The sequence below is a fragment of the Castanea sativa genome, chromosome 12, assembly GCF_040712315.1.
Source record: "Castanea sativa cultivar Marrone di Chiusa Pesio chromosome 12, ASM4071231v1".
In the NCBI taxonomy this organism is placed as follows: Eukaryota; Viridiplantae; Streptophyta; class Magnoliopsida; order Fagales; family Fagaceae; genus Castanea; species Castanea sativa.
In genome coordinates, this window is record NC_134024.1 from 40,011,838 (window position 1) to 40,035,419 (window position 23,582).

At 38.0% G+C, this 23,582-nt stretch overlaps 1 protein-coding gene across 3 annotated transcripts; it reads right to left on the minus strand.

The window, feature by feature from the left end:
- Window positions 1-18,917: 18,917 nt before the first annotated feature.
- Window positions 18,918-22,250, minus strand: LOC142620979 (uncharacterized). Of its 3 annotated transcripts, XM_075794297.1 has the most exons (5): window positions 21,201-21,833; window positions 20,361-20,566; window positions 20,210-20,275; window positions 19,973-20,094; window positions 18,918-19,222 (listed from the first exon to the last, which is right to left on the minus strand). In XM_075794297.1, coding segments are annotated over exons 1-5 (729 nt in total). In that variant the 5' UTR covers window positions 21,535-21,833; the 3' UTR covers window positions 18,918-19,221. The 3 variants fall into 3 exon arrangements, 2 of the variants coding, with proteins under 2 accessions (XP_075650412.1, XP_075650413.1); XR_012841671.1 differs by lacking the exon at window positions 21,201-21,833 and adding an exon at window positions 22,025-22,250 and having other exon boundaries at window positions 18,930-19,222; window positions 20,210-20,566; XM_075794298.1 differs by lacking the exons at window positions 18,918-19,222; window positions 19,973-20,094 and having other exon boundaries at window positions 20,160-20,275; window positions 21,201-21,841.
- Window positions 22,251-23,582: the final 1,332 nt, after the last annotated feature.

A 23,582-nucleotide genomic window follows, 5' to 3' on the forward strand; every position in this document is an offset into this window, starting at 1 on the left:
CTTACATATTTTATTTTGGTAGTATATAGTAAAATAGTGCAATTTATTTAACAATCTACAACATTTTTGTGTCTCTCTATCTCTCTCCAATGCCTTATTTGGTTAGTTATTATTATTAGTCATTCTTTTTTTAATAAAAGATCAAATTTCTACTCTAACTTAATCTAAGAGTATATGTGTGTGTGAAGCCCCCTCTTGAAGACTTGAACCTCGGTTTTTGGCCCCCACACCCCCACAAGCATTTATACTTGTAGAGTGACCACCGCACCAAGGAAGAGCAGTGATTATTATTATTAGTCCTTACTTATTTTATTTTATTGCTTTTTTAAAAAATATACTAAAATAGTGGGTATGCTAAAAGACATGAAGATTAGAGAAATGTGTGGTGTAAGCTTAGGTAATTAATGAAATACTAATAAGATAACAATAAAATAAGTTAATGTGAATGTACTTTTAGGTAACACTAAAAAAAAATTAATGAAAGAGGTAAAAAAAAAGCTAAATGAAAAATTATAGCGCCACTTGGAAAAATTATAGCGCCTTGATGATCGATTTTTTTGTGTAGGCATAGTTTAAACTTCAAATCTGTTACTCAATAAGTAATTTACCGATTGAGCTAACGAGAACCTATAATGAACAAGTACTTTAGATATTATAGTTAAAAAATAGACATTCTAGTGATTCCAAAAATATTAAGCACCTATCTCACTTGATCCAATGGTTAATCTTAAATAAATGTTTTTTATTTTAGCAAAAATAAAATTAACATCCATTAATAAAAGGGTATGCTAAATAGGAGGAATAATTGTTACTTAAAAAATAGAACTTTTCAAACCCATGAGTGTGTGGATATCCACCTTAATTTTAAGAAGGGAATCCATAAACCCTTAAAATGAGAATCTAGGCCCTTGGGCATATGAATTCTCTTGAACTATTTGTAATTACATGTATGAATGTTTGAGTATCTAAGAGGATTCTAGGGAAACATAATGGACTACTTTGAACCAAACACAGCCCAATAATGCACAAACCAATAATATGAATTCATTTTTTTGTTATACTAAACAAAACGTAAATTGAATTTTTTTTTTTTTTTTTTTTTGGGTCAAGGGACAAAACACCCCTTCCTCCATTCTCACAATCCTCTCATTCCCTTATATTTTTTAAAGACAAAATTTGGTTACAAAATTGATTGTAACTTAATACCACAACTTTACTTAATAAAATAAATAATTCTACATATTTTGAAAATCTAACTGTGAATCGTATATTTTTGACACTCTTAATATACATGTCAAATTTTGTGTCAACCGGATATTATTTATTATATAATCTATAAACTTATATTTTATGCATAATTTTAAACTACAAAAACTTGCATTTTAAATAATTTATTGATGACATAACTATTGATCTTTAATTTTCTAAAAATGTTGCAAGCATGAAAGATATATGAAAATGATGTAATTCAATTGTGGATTTGTCAAAATTCACCTCCAATAAAAAGATATTAAGTAAAGTTGTAGTCTTATTTTTTTAATAAAAAAAATTATGTGCAAATTTTATTTAAGGACAAAGTTTAATTACAAAATTAGTTGCATCCTAACTACAACCTTACTCAATGTCTTTTTATTAGAGGAAAATTTTGACAAATCCACCATTAGATTATATATTTTTTCATCTTATAGCCTTCATGTTTGCCAAATTTCTAAAAAATTAAAGATCAATAGCTATGTCATCAATAATTTATTAGAATTGTAAGATTTTGTTGTTTAAAATAATGCATAAAATATAATCTTATATATCATATAATTAATAGTATTCAATTGGTAAAAAAAATTACGTGTATTAAGAGTGTAAAGAATACATAGTTCAATAGTTGGATTTTCGAAATATGTAATAATATTAATAATATTGAGTAATGTTGAAACCTTAAACTATAATTAATTTGCAGCTAAACCTTGTCCTTTACTTAATAACTCCCTTTCATAATTTTTTTTAAAAGAAAGTACAAATACTTAGAGGGCGTTTGGATAGCACTTTTTTATGTCCACGTCCAGTTTTTTTTTTTTTACGCATGTTTGTTACTGTTTATTGGCCATAAACAGTATTTTTAGGCTAATGAACAGTAACTTTTTGCATGAACAGTGTTTTTTACCCATTTAAAAATTATTTTGCTACAGTGTTTTCAGTTTTCAGCAATAAGTTCTATCCAAACGGACCCTTAGTATATATTCTGTTAATAAGTTATAAACTCAATATTCTTTTCAGACTAATCATCTAAGTTTTTGTTTAAAATTTTGGACTAATTGTAGTGTATTATATATCGCGTATAGGAACTTGTATTCCCGGATTCTGAAAAATCAATGGTTCCGTTTCTCCTTTAGGTACTCTTTCATCTTCTCTGTCTTTCACGCCATGTGTATAGTAAAAATTCATGCATAAACATATGTGTGCAAGTTTTTTGGTTGTCTTATTAAATGGTCAATTTTTTATTTATTTTTACATTATTTTTTCACATTATCTAGATTATACAATGTATAATTATATAGGGAATCTTAAAAGCATTATCTTAATTTGTATGCCGGAATCTCTGTTTAATTGGTGAGTAGTAATATAAACCCATGAACGGACCTTTATATATGCCATTCAGGTAATATATACTTCCCACCTTATATCTAATAAAAGTAGATGAATATTTTTTGCAAAGGGGTTTCAATGTTTTGGATGTTTGTTACTTATATTAATCTTTCAACATCGAAAGTATGAAAATGTAAAATGACATGAGTTTATAAAATATATAGTTCTCTTTGTTCCTAGCCTCTGAGATAAACAAGACAGAGTATACAATAACTAAGATTGACACGTACTTAATTTAAGAAAATGGTGTAGGTCATATTACCTTGCAGACTGATATAATTAGCAATAATTGATGTAAAACTGGTGGCTTTGCCACAGGTTTATTCATTGCAAAAGAGGAAAAGAAAATGAAGGCAGATAGTGTAATATATCTCAAACTTTAAAAAAAATAACATTAGAAATGTGATCAATAATATTTGTACACGTTTCATTCTTAAATAAAATTTATACTATATATCTCCCAAAAAGAAGATTAGAAAAAAATAATAATAATTATAGCCATCAACTGATAGATCAAAATGCAAAAATAAGCTTCAATCCATCAAATAATTTCATGTCACGGCTCTTGACGCCTGAGAGGATATCTTTGCTCTGGGGTAGGTATGAGGATGTCCAATCTCAAGTTCAACGACATTCTTGCACTTATTGAAGGCCTACTATGCTGTGAAATTAAACACAGTTTAAATCATTTTTTTATTTTACTAACATACAAATTATCAATGCAACAAAATTAAATGTTTCAAAAATCAAATTGTTTCTTACAATGGAAGGAATCGAATGGTAATTTGGAGCACCAAATACTGGGGGCCGCATTTGAGCAAATGATGGAATATGCATGGAGACATGTGGGTATCGGTTCACCAATGCCAAAGCTTGAGAGCTACTAGCCTATTCCAGTAGAAGCCATAAGAAATAAGTCAAATAACATCTAGTTTTACACTATATATATATATATATATATATATATATATATATATATATATATATATATATATATATATATATATATATATATATATTGTGTGTGTGTGTGTAAAAATTTGGGGATGGATGGAATTATACCCCTAATGACGGCGTTTTAGTATCACTTTTCTCCATATGTGAAACTGAAAAATCTTTTGGAGCTAGTTCCTGTAAGTACATGATTATAGTTACATCTTTGAAATATGTGTGTGAGAGAGCAATAGAGGAGAAGGGAGAGGGAGAGAAATATTACAGGTTCAGTTAGAGATACGTCGAATACACTCGATCTAGGTTTCTTCTTATGGATTGTAGCTTTTCGCAAAAAATATTTTTGAGCATGACTAGCAACCTGGGATGGGGACCTGGTGGTAACAAACTTCTGTGAAATTCCTTTCCAATCACCTCTTCCGAGCTTCTTCAAACCAATTAGGAATATTTTGTGCTCTTCTTCAGTCCATCTCTTCCCTGAACAAATAAACAACAAAATACGTTACAAAGTATTTTACAAACTACTACTAACATTTATGTTCAACACTAACTTCGATCTTTTTTAGTAAACACCAAATCGAGACAAGATTTCTTTTTCATTTTCAGTTTTTTTTTTTTTTAGGGGAAAAAAAGGAATTTGATGGGATCAACCGTTGTTGTGCTACAAGCGTGGATATATACATAAGAATTTAAGTTAATAAATTTAAATTTATGAATAGTTTAATAAATGCTAGTCAATTTGACTCTCCACAAATCAATCTAGAAAGTATGTTCATATGTAATCATAGCCTGTAAGTAGTCATGAAACTTGGAAATCAGATTTCATTCTAAAATATATCGGACAAAATACCACATTAAAAAAAAATCCCATCTAAAATTATAATTTCTCATATAAATATGTTTTACTGAAGATCCATTCACCCAACAAAACCAATACTATAAGGAAAAGCAGTGATGAATTCCATCAGAAACTAATATTAAAATCTATTTTTTTATTTTATGAATTAAAGTAGTAAAAATTAGTAAGTAATAGGCAAATATAGATTGCCAATTTCTAATATTTTAAAAAAAAATAGAAAAAGATAAATAAGTAAACTATTTTTATAGAACAAGAAAATATTAAGATTGTGAAACCATAATCCTTTAAATATAAATTAAAAAAACATCCACCGAAAAATATAAATAAGTAAACCAAAACCAAATTAAAATTGAAAGTAGTTTTTCTTTTAATGAATTAAAAGTACTATTTTTAAAGAACAAGCTAATATATAGATTGCCAAACCATAATCATTTAAATATAAATTTTTTTTTTTTAAGAAAACAAACAAACAAACAAGTCCAACATACACAAAACACAAGATGTACTTACAAATCAAAATTCATTGAAACACACACAAAAATTAATTTACAAATAGGAACACTAATAGAAGAACTAATAATATGGAACACAATATATAAAAACTAAAAAGCGAATTAATATTGGACATAATAATATAATATTATGTATATATAATTAAACTCTTCGTTCTCTCAAGAACAGCCTTACGTTGACTAACGCCATCACCAAGATCCTCAGCATCATCTTCGCTATCGTTGTTCTCGACCTTTTCCGAGCTCGGATTTCCCATGCTATCGCTCTTCTTCGTAGGATTATGATTATCTACGTTGTTCTGGAAACACACACCAAAAATGTTGATGCAATCAGCTTTGCTATTGTGATTGCTAGTGACAAAAATACAAGAATTATTATTGTTACTATTACCGCTATAGTTGTGACTCTACAGATTCACTCTCCAAAAAAAAAAAAAAAAAAAAGGACTACTATATTTCTCACTCTTGTGCAATAAAAAAAAAATAAAAAAGAAGAAGAAGAAAATCATGTGTGTAAATTTCAATTAGTTCAACTAGTAAAGTCTGATGATAAAGAACTGTAATAAGGAGTAGACCCAATATTTTAAAACTCTCTAAAAAAAAAATTGGATAAGTCGGTGCAGCCTTAGAAGCTGTATAGTTTTATGGTCATGTGTGTTACAAGTTTTCAGACTTTTAAACCTTAAAGATTTATAGTTTGGCCCTCAAAGTTTTTCATTAGTCCTAAAAGAAAAATCTTATAAATTTGAATTGTTAAAAAGAATTCAATACAAGACAGCAATTAATTAAAGAAAACCTTTTCTCTTATACCAAATTTCAAATTTGCAAAATATATAATCTGATATTTGAAACCATACCTTAGGAATGGGATACTGAGTCAAGAGCTCCTCACTCATTTCTGCTCTGCTTTGGTTTTTGAGCTTTTTATATGGTGTCACTGTGTGTGAAGGTGTAGAAGATTTATTTAGCTAAAAGAAAGCGTAAAAATTTCTTGAATAAAATGACGACTTAAGGTCCCATAATTAGTCAATTCATCTTCGCATGATTGGCATCCTTTTGATGGCGTTGGTAGGATAAATCAATTTCTGCTAATTATGACAATGGTAATTGTGAAGAAATAATGACATCCCTCTATGAATTAGGAAGTAGACGTAACAAATATACTAAAATTATGGAGATAAAGATAATGATCTTGTTGTTGAAAGAATGTGGACATAAGAAGAGTTTTAGATAGGAAATCAAAGTGTATTCACAATGGTTGGCAATCTAAGTTCACCCAAAAATGACGCTATTATGTGGTAACACTTAACATTTCCTTTAATACTCTTTGCCAACCTGCTAATTCGTTGTACATCTTTGTCTAAAAATATTAACCAACTTTTTCTGAAGTTTTGAACGATCAGTTTCTATTTTTTATTTGTTTTTTTAAATGGCCGGCTTAATTAATAAGATTAAGGGTCCTTTGGGTCATGTGGCAGGAATATTCCCTTTCTCATATTTCTCAATTTTTCACGACCATTTCCCCCCTCCCCCCAAACCAACACACACACACACACACACACACACACACACAAAAAAAAAAAAAAAAAAAGGAACCCCTTAGAGATTAGAGAATAAATTATAATGAATTGCTATAATATAAACGGCTAAACCTTTTGGAGAAACTATAATAAATAAATAAATAAAACTCTGTTACGAATTAGAACAAGATCAAAACATATGATCTAAAACTCCATTTTGAGTTTTGTTAGTCAACCAAAAGAAAAAAAAATTGGTTAAAAGTCAACAATAGTTTTTACCATTAAGTAATCAACAACTTGCCACTTGATTATTTTTTTATTTTTAGTTTTTTATCTCTAGAAATATTGGTAGTTTAAGGGTGTAAGTGCACAATTGCACCTGGCCCCAAGAACTGTTACGGGCTCAGGCCCAATGAGCCTTAAACAATATGAATTTGTAGAGTGTGGGCTTGAAACCCAGGTTAGAAGTGTATGAGGATTAAATGACAAGCCAAAGATTGCAAACACTCAAAAACAACGGGGAATATTGTAAATCAACCTTCTCGGACGAAGCCAAGAGTTGTTCTTATATTATCTCTTCCTCTTTTTTCTTTTCCTTTTAGATTACAAAGTAGTCCGTCCTCATTTTCAGTTCTAGGTTGCTCCTTAAATACTCTTCTTTTTTATACTTTGTACACGTGTTGCCCCAACTCCCCCTTAGCTTAGATATTTCTTTTCTCAGTGCCTTTGAATAGTAACCAGAAGTTTCCCTTCCACTGTTCAGGTGTCACTTTCCCATTAATGCGGCCATGGTGGTAGGTGCAGGGTCTTTAATATGGAGGTGGCAGCCTTTATCTTTGGTATTTCTCTAACATCGGTGCTTCCAGGACATTCAAGGGTTCACCCCTTTTAACCATTGGTCTTGACTGTGTCATTCCCTAACCTTTACCATGAAGTCCCGGGTTCTCCGGTGTCCGTCCGAGGGGAAGTTCACCCTCGGCTGGATCCTCGGATCCTCGGCAAATGGGCCGACCCGTAGTACTAACAGATTCCAAACCCATGAGCAGGTCGGCCTTCCTTAGCATAGCCCAAAAGGCCCACATTCCCATCAGGATCTTTTTACTCCCCACAATAGCCCCTCAAAACTCTAATTTTCAACGTCCGAGGAGAAAAATAGGGTTTTGATCCGACGAGAACCTACTCCACACACTTTGTGAATAATTGCACATGCGGAAATCGTTTTGCATCCCAGAAGATGCCACTTGGCGGTTTTATTTTCAACAACGCGCGCATTTATTACTGCAAGTTACACTTTGTCCCCCACGTTCAACGGCGAGATGGGCATCCAACGGCCCTCGTTACTCCACGAAAATTTGGGCGGGATAAATATAATTTCGAGGCCGCTTTTCCGCACGCCATGACGCTTCGGGAACCTGCGCCTTCATTTAATTCCCTAGGGGTTAATCCCATCAAAACATCAGCCATCATACTTTACCTGCAGAAAACCGTGGAAATTTGCACACCTTCAACTTTGTAAGTTTTTGTTCTTTCTATTCTTAACCTTTTCTCCTCGGTCCTTGTCCTCGGCTGTCACTATAAGCATTCTCCCTCTTAGAGTTTAATCTTCCGTTCCTCTGTAATGGGAAGATTCAAGTGTTTAGTTGATACCGCCGCTGGGATGGAAGGCTTTAGGGCCAAGTACCGTATTCCCAGCGACGTAGGTCTAGAATATTGTCCGGCGGAAGCCGTGGCCGATTCTAGGAAAGAGGGAGAGGTTATCACCCCAATAATAGCCTTTATAGAGGGTGGGATGGCCCTCCCAATGAAACCTGTAACTAGGGAGTACCTTCGCAACCATCGGTTGTGTCTCGATCAGTGCCTCCCAAACGTTTTTAGAGTTTTGGGTAGCGTCGATGCTCTAAATGAGCAAATGAGTCTAAACCGCTCCTGGCATGATGTCGTTTTTCTGTACGAGTCCCATAAACTCTCCAATGTAGGTTACTACATTAAGTCCCGTTCTAGTGTCGTTAGGTTAATCTCCTGTCTGCCCAAATCCAACAAAGGCATGAAGGACGACCACCTGATCGTCTCTGGGAACTGGCACGACGGCCTCCACTGCCCAGTTGAATGGGGGGACCCAGGTGCGATGCCATAGGATTAATCTCCCCACAACACAACTTCCTCTAACACACATAAAAATGAGTATTCATAATTACTTAAACTTATTACATATCTGTGTGAATCTGATCAAGCTTGTTTGTTTTGACGTCTTTTTTGCAGATAAGCAACACGTGCGCCCTCGTTTGAGTCACTGTAACATCGCAGACCTAAACCGAGTACTTCGTTCCGAGGTGTTCGTTAGCGAAGACTTACAACTCAGGGCTGCTCATCTCATTCTGGGGTACACTCCCATATCCTCGGACTTCCAGGAGATAGAGAACGCCATAATTGCGGGTGACCGAAGACGAAGGAGAATAAACGTAGCCCGGCCCCACTTTTTGGACGACCGCGAGATCCCTGACGCCCCCCACACCGTTTTGTTCAACCAACCCATAGCGGCAATTCCCCTCGTCGTGCACTATCAGGAAACTATTATTCCAGAAGAGCAGGTGTCTTCTTCACATACACTAGACGAGGAGATAGATCAATTCCATTTTGAAGACACCGAGAGACCTCGAGGGAATCAGTTCGTCGTACTTTCCGACAAGGAGGAAGAAGCCACCGAGGCCTCTGGAATTGCAGGGTTTGTAGTTGCCCTACCCGAGGACGAATCCGAGGAAGATATGGGCAGGATGAAGGGTCTCCTAACCAATAGAGCTGCGAAGGTTATGGAGAAAAAGACGGGGACGTCCCAAGTTCCCCCATCTTTGCCACCTCCCCCTCCTCCAGCTGAGCCAAAACTTCCAGCCGAGGATCCCAAGAAGAAGAGGAAGGGGGATATTGAGGGGACGATCAGTAAGGACCCCAAGAAACCACGACAACAACTCCTACCGGTTCAGCAGCAGAAGCTGGACAAAGGCAAGGGTAGGGCCCGCTCAGTTGAAAGCGGGGAAATCAGGGACGAGGTCGAAGTGCGCCGAGCACCGACCACCTGGTCCCCCGACTTAAGACTGGACGACGCACCCATCTCCTGCCAATCCAGTATAAGGGCGGTTCAACAAGGCCATGCCCACCACTTGGCCGAAGTGTTGGAGCGCCCTCTTCTGTTGCCCAAGGACATGGAGACCTTGGAAAAAATGAGCCAGCCACAACTATTCCTCTCTTTAAAAAGGGATTTAGCGCTGGTAAGTTTACCCCTTTTTAGGAAGATTCCACCTTTAACAATATTCATAAGTTTGTTTACTATTCCTGATTCCATCACACTTTGTTACAGGCCATTCAGGAGGTCTTTGCAGCCGAGAAATTTATAGAAGATACTCGGAAGAAGGCCAGGACTGAGCTGGAGGTTAGGCTGGAGACAGAGAAGTCCTTGGGCACAGCTCTTGCTGAGAATGAAAAGCTTACCTCGGAGGTGGCTGAGCTGAGGAGAGAGAAAAATGGGGTCGAGTCAAACTTGAAGACTATGAAGACCCAGATAGAAGGGCAGCGCAAGCTCCTTCGCGAAAAAGATGATGAGCTTGCCCGAGTCCAACAGGAACGCTCGGATTTGGAAAAAGAACTTGCGCTGATGAAGGAAGAAGCCAGCTCATTCCAACTCTCTTTACAAGCTACCAAGCAGGCGAGTTTCGAGGAAGGGGTAGCAACCACCGAGGAGCAGCTGACAGAGGACTTCGCGGCTTTGTGCCGGGAGCACTGTCAGAAAGTCTGGGGGGAAGCTTTAAACGTAGCAGGAGTTCCTCTATCCTCGGATCTGAGGAAGTCCGAGAACGTTTGGCTTCCCCTGGAGATACAGGAGATTGAAGAGGCTCCTGCTGCTACTCCTACCCCTGAGACAAATCTCCCTGCTCTTCCTCCCATGGTCCCGAAGCCAATTCCAGATCCTACAGAACCTTCGGGTTCCAATAAAGACAAGGATGAGGCGGAGATGCCGAGAAGGGCCTTAGCCAAGCCACGGAATCCAATGTCCCTCCAACGAAAGTAGCAGACAAAGGACAAAAGGTTCTGTCTCCTTTTGAGTTGGAGCTGAAAGAGACAGAGGGAACCAGCACTTCTCAGAAAGATCCTCCTCCAAAAGCTCAGGACCTAGCTTAGGGCTTCTCTTTCTCCATGTTCAGCCTTTATATGTAATGCATGTCCAAATGATTAATGAAGAACAACTTTATTTGATTTTCACCCGTGTTGCATCTGTTTTTACTTTATTCTTTTTATACTTATCGCAAAAGTTTCCCATTAATACATAGCAAAAGTTTCTCAGAGTAAACAAATCTAACTCCAAGGATTGCACAATCATAACTTCCACATAATTACGCGCATGTTATTAAAGATTTAACAGAAGGTGACATGGTTGAGATATTTAAACAATGCCTTGATTAAAAAGAAGAAAAGACCTCATATAACGATCAAACCCTTGTAATGTATAGCACCGTTTCTAGTAGGATGTAAGGTCCGAGGACCATTCCTTACACAAATTTGCTTATCACTTAAAGATATGAAACTTAAGATCCGAGTTAATAAACAGTAACGCCTTAACACCCAGACATAATAAGGAGTTAACTTTGATCAAAGTCGTGGTCCGAAGATCAGACTTAACCAATTTTCCGTTTGATTCCTAAAAATTGTAACTTCAAATGTTAAATTTCCCAAAGCAGGAGGTCCGAAGACCGGCATAACTAAGGTTCTGTTTAACAAATGACAAGACATCAATTTCCACAAGGTTTGCGGTCTGAGGACCGCACTTATCCAAGTTTCTGTTTGATTCTTACAAACGATAACCTCAAATGTTAATTTTCCCAAAGCAGGAGGTCCGAGGACCCGGCCTAACTAAGGTTCTGTTTAACAAATGACAAGACATCAATTTCCACAAGGTTTGTGGTCCGAGGACTGCACTTAACCAAGTTTCTGTTTGATTCTTAAAAATTGTAACTTCAAATGTTAATTTCCCTAAAGCAGGAGGTCCGAGGACCCGGCCTAACTAAGGTTCTGTTTAACAAATGACAAGACATCAATTTCCACAAGGTTTGTGGTCCGAGGACTGCACTTAACCAAGTTTCTGTTTGATTCTTTTAGAATGACAACCTCAAATGTTAATTTTCCCAAAGCAGGAGGTCCGAGGACCCGGCCTAACTAAGGTTCTGTTTAACAAATGACAAGACATCAATTTCCACAAGGTTTGTGGTCCGAGGACTGCACTTAACCAGGTTTCTGTTTGATTCTTTTAGAATAATAGCTTCAAGCGTTAGAGATACTCATAACTTTGAGATGTTAGCTGACAAAAGCAAATTTCATTAATAATAATACCTTCTAAGATTATTTACATTCCATGGGCGTGGTACAATTTTTTCATCTAGATCAACTAGCCGATATGACCCTATGCCTGCTACTGAAACAATGCGATAAGGGCCTTCCCAGTTGGGTCCTAGCTTACCCCAAGCTGGGTTTTTAGAGGTGCCAACAACTTTTCTTAGCACAAGATCACCAGGTGCAAGTGGCCTTAGCCTCACGTGGGCATCACATCCTCGTTTTAGCTTCTGTTGATAGTAAGCCATTTGAACCATAGCTGCCTCGAGTCGTTCCTCAAGTAAATCAAGACTTTTCTCCAGGAGTCCATCGTTATTCTCTAGGCTAAAAGAACTTGTCTTTAGGGTAGGAAAACTAGATTCCAAATGTATGACCGCCTCGGCTCCATAAGTCATAGAGAATGGCGTTTCTCCAGTGGACCTGCGCGGTGTGGTCCGATACGTCCACAGAACGTGAGGGAGCTCTTCTACCCATCTGCCTTTCGCATTGTCCAACCTTTTCTTCAGCCCACTGACAATGACCTTGTTAACGGCCTCGGCTTGTCCATTTCCTTGAGGATAAACTGGGGTGGAATATCTATTTATGATACCCATGTCACCACAATACTTCCTAAAAGCCTTACTATCGAACTGAACACCATTGTCTGAGATGAGTGTGTGTGGTATTCCGAATCTAGTGACGATGTTTTTCCAGACGAACTTCTTGGAGTCAACATCTGTAATATTTGCTAAGGGCTCGGCCTCAACCCATTTAGTGAAATAGTCTGTTCCCACGAGAAGCCATCTTTTGTTACCTGTTGCCCTTGGGAATGGCCCAACTATGTCTAGTCCCCACTGCGCGAAGGGCCAAGGACTGGAAAGGGGGTTAAGAACTCCTCCAGGTTGATGAATATTAGGGGCGAACCTCTGACACTGATCGCATTTCCTGGCATAGTCTTGAGCCTCCCTTTGCATATTGGGCCACCAATAACCCTAAGTCAGAACTCTGTGGGCTAAGGATCTTCCCCCGGTGTGGCTGCCACAAATCCCTTCATGCAGTTCTTCCAGAAGCCCTTTCGTTGAGTCAGGGTGTACACACAACAAGTACGGTCCTGAAAAGGATCGTTTGTATAGTTTCTGGTCCTCGGACAACCAGAAACGCGGCGCCTTTCGGCGTATCTTATCTGCTTTAGATTTGTCTTCAGGAAGGACATCATTCCTAAGAAAAGATATGACCGGGTCAATCCAACTAGGTCCAGGCCTTATTAGATGGATGCGAGGTGCGTCGGCAATGACAACAGAGGGTTTTAGTAAATCCTCAACGAGAATAACCCTGGGTAAACCTTGAGCCGAGGTAGTTGCCAGCGTGGCTAAGGAGTCTGCATGGGTGTTTCCGCTCCGAGAGATATGGGTTAAGGCGAAGGAGTCAAATTCAGTTTGCTGGCGTTTGATCTGGGCCAAATATTCCTGCATTCTGGGGTCTCTAGCCTCCATGGTCCCCATGACCTGGCTGACCACCAGTTGAGAATCCAAGAAGACATGGACTTCCTTTCCACCCATCTTACGTACCGTCTGCATGCCCACCAAGACTTCTTCATACTCGGCCTCATTGTTAGTAGCCGAGAAGGCCAATCTTAAAGATTTTTCAAAGACAATTCCTTTAGGAGACATTAGAACAAGTCCAATACCAGACCCTCTCTGATTAGCAGCCCCATCCACATACACTTTCCAAGCCGAGGGCACTGCGGCCGTGATCACTCCAACTGATTTTGCATCCATGTGTGCTTCCTTCAGAGCTTCTTCTAGCAATGGTTCAGTAAAATCTACCACCAAGTCAGCAAGGACCTGGCCCTTCACCGAGGTGCGAGGCTTGTACTTAACATCCAAAGCCCCCAAGATGGTCCCTCACTTTGCTATCCTTCCCGAGTAGTCGGCACTACGTAGTACTGCCTTAAGGGGCAATTGGGTCAGAACAACCACTGTGTGAGACTAAAAATAATGGGGAAGCTTTCGCGTGGCATGAACCACGGTCAGAAGCGCTTTCTCTAAGGGTTGATAACGCACCTCGGCATCACCTAAAGACTTACTAACATAATATACCGGTCTTTGCACCCCGTTATCATCTCTTATCAGGACCAGGCTGACCGCGTGGACGGCCACTGCCAGATAAGCAAACAAAATCTCATGTGCCTCCGGACGAGACAGAATGGGTGGCCGAGAAAGATATCGCTTGAGCTGTTGAAAAGCTAACTCGCAGTCCTCGGTCCATTGAAACCCTTTCCATTTATTCAACAGTTGGAAGAAAGGACGACACCGGTCAGCTGACCGAGATATGAATCTATTCAAGGCAGCAATCATTCCCGTTAGCTTCTGGATTTCTTTTGGGGTCCGAGGAGGCTGCAAGTCTTGAATAGCCTTGACCTGCTCCGGATTTACCTCTATACCTCTATGAGTAATCATGTAACCCAAAAATTTTCCAGACCCCACGCCGAAAGAGCACTTTGAGGCGTTGAGGCGCAACTTGTACTTTCTCAGTATCTGAAAAGTGTCGGCCAAATCTTTCACGTGTGAGGGTATTGTTTTGCTTTTCACCACCATATCGTCAACATATACCTCAATGGTTTTCCCCATTTGCTGTTCGAACATTCTGGTCATCATTCTTTGATAGGTAGCCCCAGCATTCTTTAAGCCGAATGGCATGACCTTATAATGATAATTCCCCGTCGGTGTAATGAAGGCAGTTTTCTCCTGGTCCTCTAATGCTAAGGGAATCTGGTGGTAACCCTGGAAGACGTCCAAAAAACTCATCCGGGGATGTCCGATAGTGGCATCCACCAGTTGATCAATACGTGGCATTGGGAACGAATCTTTGGGACAGGCCTTATTCAGATCAGTGAAGTCCACACATACCCTCCACGTTCCATTCTTCTTTTTGACAACAACCGCATGGGCCAACCACTCGGGGTAGAAAACCTCTTTGATAGCACCAGCCCTTTTAAGTTTAAGAACCTCTTCCTTCACAGCCTCGGAATGTTCCCTAGAAGGTCGCCGAGGTGGCTGCCTTCTAGGAACGATAGCTGGATTGACATTTAAGTGATGACAAATGAAGCTCGGATCAACGCCTGGAGCTTCATAAGGATCCCACGCAAAAACATCAACATTGTCCTTCAAGAATTCTAACAATTCCATCTTCTCTTGGTGTGGCAAAAGTATACCGACCTTGAAGAACCTCTCTGGGTCATCGGCTACTGGAAACTTCTCCAACTCCTCACAATATGTCTCCTCCCCTGTCGCCATCCCAGATGAACGGGGAGCAGTTAATTGCTATAAACCTTTGGTGATCAGAGCCGAAGATTCGGCCTCCGTCTGATGCAGGACAGCAGCCGATATACATTGCCTGACCACCGATTGGCTGCCGAGGACTTCTTCAACACATTCCCCCGAGGGAAATTTAACTTTAACATGCAAGGTAGAGGAGACAGCTCCAAGAGCGTGCAGCCATGGCTTGGCAAGGATGGCTGTATATGGGGAGTACGCGTCAACCACAATAAAGTCCACCTCAACCGTTTCTGAGCCGGATTGAACGGGCAAACGAATCTGTCCCTTCGGCACAACGGCTCTCCCTTCAAAACTTATGAGCGGCGAATCATAAGGAGTAAGATCTTCCAACTTCAACCTTAACCCCTTGAATAGATCAGGGTACATGATATCTGCACCGCTGCCCTGGTCTATCATCACCCTTCTCACATCATAGTTCCCTATCCTGAGGGTGACCACAAGAGCATCGTCATGGGGCTGGATGGTCCCTACCTTATCCTCCTCGAAAAAACCTAGGACGGGCAAAGTGCCCTTCAACCTCTTCGGCCTGCTACCCACGTCCTCGGCCTGAGGATGGGAAACCGCCATCACTCTAGTGGGACATGAGCCGGTTCTACCAGGTGCCGCGAAGATAACATTAATTGTTCCCAATGCTGGCCGAGATGAATTATTCCTCTGGTTGTTTGAGCCAACTTGACTGACCTGCCCAGTGGGCTGACACAAGTGCTGCTTCAACTTTCCCTCACTGACGAGTTGTTCCAGATGGTTCCACAGGATCCGACAGTTCTCGGTAGTGTGGCCCACATCCTGATGGTATTGACAAAAGAGGTTTTGGTTTCATTTCGCAAGGTCCCCTGCCATCTTACTGGGCCATCTGAAGAAGGGCTCTTTACGAACTTTCTCTAGTAACTGATGCACTGGTTCTCGGAACACAGTATTTACAGCCTGAGGTGTTGCCGAGCCGGATTACCCGAAGTAATCCCTCATCGGCTTGTTGTTGTGATATCTGTCCGACCTGAAATCCCTTCTCTCCTGCGGGATAACCTTCTCCTTTCCCTTCCCCTGCTGCTGGTCTTCCTCTACCCTTTTGTACTCATCAATACGATCCATAAGGCGGCGTACGCTGCGGACGGGCTTTTTCGTCAAAGACTTTCTTAGGTCGTGGTCAGTAGGAAGACCTACCTTAAAGGTATTAAGCGCCACCTCATCAAAATCACCATCTATTTCGTTAAACATTTCCCAGTATCGGTCGGAGTATGCTTTCAGCGTCTCCCTTTCCTTCATGGCCATGGATAGCAGCGAGTCCAATGGCCGAGGGACTCTGCTACACGTAATGAACCGCGAAGCGAATGCCCTAGTTAGCTCCCCGAATGAGTCTACAGACCCCGATTTGAGACCATTAAACCATCTCATAGCCACAGGTCCCAAACTGGAGGAGAAAACTTTACACATTAGAGTCTCATTGTGAGAGTGCACTGCCATCCTCTGGTTGAAGTGACTCACGTGCTCCACCGGATCAGTCCGGCCATTGTAGATGGTAAAGGTGGGCTGGGTGAACCTCCTGGGAAGCCTCCCCCTCTCAATCCTCCATGAAAACGGAGATTTAGAGAGTTGGTGCAACGCCCTACTCATAGTATCGTTGCCTAAGCCCCTAGAACGAAGCTTCTTACGTCTACGGGTTGGCTGGTCGTCCTCCTCACCGGAGGACGTTGCACTGGTGGGGGAGCGCGACCTCGAGCTGTAGCCACCTCCACTATCCTTCTCCGAGGAAGAATTAGACGAGGATGGTGAAAACTTACGTTTAGCACGGCGCAACTTTCTCTTCAAACGATTGATTTCCTTCTGCATGGATTTAGAACCCTCCTCGTGGGTGGTGCTACCCCCGCCATGAGTATGGCTAGCGCCGGGGTATTCTGTATGGACACTCCCTTCACGATCTCTTCGACGTTCAAGACGTTCGAAATGATCTTCCAGTTGTGATCCCTGTGACTCTACATGGTGAGAGCCTAAGCCTGCCATAATATTCCTACCTCTTCTAGACTAGATTCCCACAGACGGCGCCAATTGTAAGTGTACAATTGCACCTGGCCCCAAGAACTGTTACGGGCTCAAGCCCAATGAGCCTTAAACAATATGAATTTGTAGAGTGTGGGCTTGAAACCCAGGTTAGAAGTGTGTGAGGATTAAATGACAAGCCAAAGATTGTAAACACTCAAAAACAACGGGGAATATTGTAAATCAACCTCCTCGGACAAAGCCAAGAGTTGTTTTTATATTATCTCTTCCTCTTTTTTCTTTTCCTTTTAGATTACAAAGTAGTCCGTCCTCATTTTTAGTTCTAGGTTGCTCCTTAAATACTCTTTTTTTTGATACTTTGTACACGTGTTGCCCCAACTCCCCCTTAGCTTAGATATTTCTTTTCTCAGTGCCTTTGAATAGTAACCAGAAGTTTCCCTTCCACTGTTCAGGTGTCACTTCCCCATTAATGCGACCAGGGTGGTAGGTGCAGGGTCTTTAATGTGGAGGTGGCAGCCTTTATCTTTGGTATTTCTCTAACATCGGTGCTTCCAGGACATTCAAGGGTTCACCCCTTTTAGCCATTGGTCTTGACCGTGTCATTCCCTAACCTTTACCATGAAGTCCCGGGTTCTCCGGTGTCCGTCCGAGGGGAAGTTCACCCTCGGCTGGATCCTCGGATCCTCGGCAAATGGGCCGACCCGTAGTACTAACAGACTCCAAACCCATGAGCAGGTCGGCCTTCCTTAGCACGGCCCAAAAGGCCCACATTCCCATCAGGATCTTTTTACTCCCCACAAAGGGTATTTTTTGTGAGATAATTTTAGAGGATATATTTGGAAAGATCAATTTAAAAATAATTATTAAAAATAAACAGTAGTTTATCTATTGTAATATTGTTAATGTTGGCTCTGAATTAGCTGTATTTAAAGTTTAAATTTTGTTAGATTTCTGAATTTCTTTTTTTTTTTTTTTTAAATTAGTTGTATTTACAGTTTAAATTTTCTTAGATATCTGAATTCATTATATAAAAAATAAAAAATAAAAAAAAGGTGAATGATTAAAAAACTTTTCAAATTGGGTCTAACTTTAAAGAATAGAGAAAATGGTGTAAGAGACTAAGAGTTTGTGAAAAATAAATGGTTAATTGTGTAGTACTTAACCATCTTCAAGGCTTTGAGTATATAACATTTAAACCACACGGGGTTTTGAGTGTAATAAAAATAAATAAATATAAAAAAAAAAAAAAAGAAACCCTCTAATAATGGTTTATATGAAAATAATATGGGCCCATATTAATACCTGAGCAATTCATTGCTTTTATTCATAAATGTTAAGCGATTTATGCATATAACAAATTAATAACCCCACATAAGTTTTCCACTCAGAGTTTCTTAAAAAAAATAAAGTTTTCCACTCAGAACTTTAGGGGTTTAGTGTTTTATGAAAAAATCATATGGGGTTTATTTATTTCTCCTTTTTTTTTTTTTTTGAAAAAAATGGGATGATACCTAAATAATTGATGCTACCAGCTACATTAACATATCAATTATACATGTTTTATTTTTATATTTTGTTAGATTATGCTAAATTTTCAGTTATAAGAAAATTACATGTAGGAATGTTTGAGAATTTAAGAGGACCAAGGAATCATAAATGACTATTCTGAACCAAACACAACCTTTCAATCCACAAACCAAACCAATAATATGACTTCATTTTTTGTTATGCTAAGCATAATGTAAATTGAATAAAGAGCCAATTTTACTTAATAACTCTCCTTCATAATATTTCAAAAAATGACAACAATTGAAAAAAAAAAAATTACAGCCATCAAAATTTTCATGTCACTCTAATAGCTGTAGATGTCTGAGAGGATAACTTTGCTCTGTGGTGAGGTAGTCCAATTGTATGCTCCACACATCAAGCTTTTGGTTTCTTTTCTTTTAGCTATTACTTTTTATGAAAACAATCTTTCGAGAAGGAAGAGGCTGAAAAACAGAGTGGTTCATCGATGGTTTTGAGCCACAGAGTTCCCGACTGAAGTTGTGTCTGTAATTTGGATTCAAACAAAAATAAAATCAGATATCACCGTAATATAGAATGTCTATTGGGTTTTTTTTTTTTTTTTAATCATACATTATCAAGATGTTTTTCTCATAAGAAAATTTTTGTTATATCACCAAGTAACAGTTATTTGCACACAATCAAACAAAATAAACAATAGAAAGCCCAAAAGAAATTGACAAAATCATTCCAATGGCAAAACAAGTCTCTTCCAAATGAGAGTGGAAACCAGTACCAAGTAAAATTATTAAGGACAAGTAGTTGATATAATATAAGACACAACCACCCATAACCAAATAAATCCAAATATTGGATGAAGAAATTAAATCAGATTCATGAATATTACATAAGTATGGAGTTTTAGCTATTCTTAATCAAATTGAAAACGCAATAGGACAAAAATTATAAACACAAACAAAAGAGTAATAATATTGGGGACATCCTAGGGCAATGCTCATAGATCCAGAAGAGGGTAACTAGTATTCAAGGATTAGAATTGTAAATTTGACATGGATTAGTTAGGACCATTAGATTTCCTATCAGCCATGTGTGTTACATTTGTTTAACAATGGAAGAGAATGGGAAGGGAGCAGGACCCATCTAATTATCCAATAATACAGATAAAACAACCACTATGTTGATATCTTAAAATCAGTTAAAATCAATTTAATTTTACTACCATATAATATATCAATTTAACAAATAAAATGTGGTAAAAATCAAATTATATCTCACCATTGAAGGAATTCGGCAGTAATTGGAACACCAAATAAAGTGAATGGAATTTGAGCGTGTGGTCGAACATCCATGCAAACAGGTGGGAATCGATTCACATTATACTGATATGCTGAAGCAGTCTATAACATTGAAGTAAGCTATTGAAGATTAGTAGACGCCAAAACAAGGTAACAACGGTATTTTAACATACTGTTTACACTATATTTGAATAAACTTGGGGATGGATAGACTTACATCCATTGCTTTTTCAACAACATTTTTCACTGTATTTGAAACCGGGGAATTCTTTGGAGCTAGTTCCTGTAAGCCCACAATTCTAGTCACATCTATGAAATGTGTGTGAGAGAGAGGGAGAGAGAGGAGGGGAGAGGGAGAGAAATATTACAGCTTCATTCAGAGATAGGTCAAATACACTAGTTTTCTTCTTATCAATGGCAGCCTGTCGCAGAAAATATTTCTGTGCATGACTAGCAACTTGGGATGGGGACCTGGTCTTCACAAATCTCTGTGAAATTCCTCTCCAATCACCTTTCCTAAGCTCCTTCAGACCAGTTAGAAATAGTCTGTGCTCTTGCTCAGTCCATCGCTTCCCTAAACAAACAAAAATAAATAAATAAATTACTAAGTACTAATTACATTTATGTTCAACGCTAACTTATTTTTAGAAAACCCCAAATTGTCACAATGTTTTACGTTCTTAAAAAAAGAAAACAAACAAAATACAGGAATTTGATGGGGTCAGCCATTGTTGTGCTACAAGTACAAATATATGTAGGAATACAAATTAATAAATTTTCATTAGCGAATAGTTTAATAAATGGTACTCAGTTTTACTCTCCAAAAATCAATCTGGAAAATGGCATGCACACACACAAAATTAATAACACCCCATCTAAAATTATAATATGAAATATAAATTAGTAGATTTTACTGAGGCTCCATTAACCCCAAAAAACCAAATAAAAAGAAAAAACACTGATGAATTCCATCAAAAACTAACATTTAAAAGCACGTTTGTTTTTTAATAACGAATTAAAGTTGTAAAAATTGTAATAAACAAGCAAATATATAGATTGTCTAACTCTAATTTTTAAAAAGTAGAAAAAGATAGAAATCAAAATAAACAAATCCCATGTACACACAAAACACAACATGTTATAAATCTAAACATATAGAACAACACTAATATATATGTGTATATAGAAAGTGAATTTGAAAATTATACCCTTCTTTCTCTCAGCATCAATTTCAATTTCGTTCTCAATGTTTTTGGAACTCCGATTTTCAATGCTAACGCTCTTCTTCAAATCATGATCATCTCCGCTTTGGAAATACACACCGAAAATCTTGATGCGGCCAGCATTGTTAGTATTGCCAGTGGCAACACTAACATTGTTGTTATTATAATTGCCAATCGAAATACTAGTATTGTTATTGTTGTAATTGCCAGAGGCAATAGTAGTAGTATTGTTATTGTTTTTCTTACTACACGTTGAAAAGTTGTGGCCGCTGAGCCCACACTGCGAGCACCTTCTTACAATCACATATTCCCCCACCATTGTTCAGTCTCACAAAACACACAGCCCCTACAGTAATTCTCTCTTGTGTAAGAGACAAGAGAATAGAAAACCTTGATCTCTCTGTTTGAATGGCTAATAATCATATATATATATTAGGTTGTTCATGTCCTAATCCTGCTACCACTAGAACACTTAATTATTTTATAAAATTAAAATTTTAAAAAATATATATATTTGTTTGCCGACTAATTGGATAAGTCGGTGATAAGTATATACATAGTTTTCACTCTTGCTTTACGGACAATTGAGTATGGTCCTGATATTACAAGTTTTAAGATTTAAACCTTAAAATTTTTAAATTAGTTCAAAAAAAACCGCCCAAAAATTGGGTTGATTAAAAAAAAAAAAAAAAACCACAAAAAAGAAATCAAAATACATAACAACAAATAAACCCTTCTCTCTTCAATGGGTCAACCAAAAATTCAAATCAGTGATAAAAAAAAATAAAATAAAATAAAACCATATATACCTCAGGAATGGGTAATTGAGTACACGCATGCCTGCATCTAGTCGAGATCACCTCGCCTTGCCGGAGGATCCATTCCTCCGCCGCCGCCACCGCCGCAGACTAGAGTGAGATGAGAGGTCATCACTCGTTTCTGCTCTGGTCTGAGTCACTAGGGAATTGTAGGAGCAATTCGCCTCAATCCTCTCGCAACCCTTTTTTTTACTTTTATTTATTTTTTATACTTAATGGTTGAGATTTCTTTTTCTTTTTTTTTTCGAAGGGCTTAATGGTTGAGATTGAAATTATGTTTTACAACTTTAAATTTCAACCATTCACTCACTCAGTATGGAATTGAAGTATTGGACGAAGTTCACTTGCTTTTACATTATTACTATTAAAAAAATTAAAATTTGTTACATTTAAAAATACTATATTCGTAATATTTTCACAAGAAACTATATGTGACAAGTTGTTATTTGCTATTATGGGTGGGCAAAAAAATAACATAAGCTGTAAATTTAAATTAGAACCAATAACAACTTATCATCTATGATTTGTTGTGAAAATATTGTGGATGTAACGCATCTTTATATTTTTACTTCCTTTTGCTTTTCAACTTCTTTTTTTTTTTAATAAATGTTTTAACATTTAATTAGAAAGGATTTTCTTTCTCAAAAAAAATTAGATAGGATTAAAAAATAATAATAATTGGTCTTTATTAATGTATATTTTTTAGAGGGTTTATTTACTGTAATTTGGTTCATGTAGGGATTTTTTTTTTTATTAAATTGAAGGAAAAACTATTAACTTGAGGGAAGAGGGTGTAATTAATCATTTTTCCCCTCAAATTAATTATAGGAGATAACAAAGAAATTATATTACAAAAATTAGAATGTTTATTTATAATTGTAAATAAGTATTAATATTAATTAAACTATTTTATGATACTGTGGGGAGTAAAAGGACTCAAATGGGTATATGGGCTTTTGGACTGTAGCATGGAGGGCCGACCTGCTCCATAATTAAACTCTACGAATTGGCCCGTACGCTGAGGATCTGAGGGTACAGCCGAGGGCGAGCTTCTCCTCGGACAGATCCAAGAGAACTCAAGACTTCATTATGAAGGTCAAGGCACAACTCTAGAAAGACTAATGTTTAAAAGGGGGAGGCCCTGAACCTTCTAGATGTACCAGTGTTAAAGAAAATATCAAAGTGCAAAGGCTGCCATCTCCGCATTAAAGACTCTGTACCTACCTCCCTGGCCGCATTAATGGGGAAGTGACCCTTAAACAGTAGGGCAGAAACTTCTAATTAGTGTCCCAAAAGGCATCAGAAAAAGGGGTATTTAAGGGGGAGGAATGCAAAAGAGGGGGGAATCTCTCTCGCTCACTCTCTCTCTCTAAAGAAAAAGAAAAGAAATTAAGGATTGTAACCTGTAAGAAAGAAAGAGAAATAGTACAGAGTTGGTCCTCGGCTTACGTCCGAGGAGGCCTATTTGCAATTAACAATTGTTATTCACAAGTGTTTGTAACTCTCAGACTGTTGTCAAGTTCTCAGTACCTCTAACCTATATTTCAAG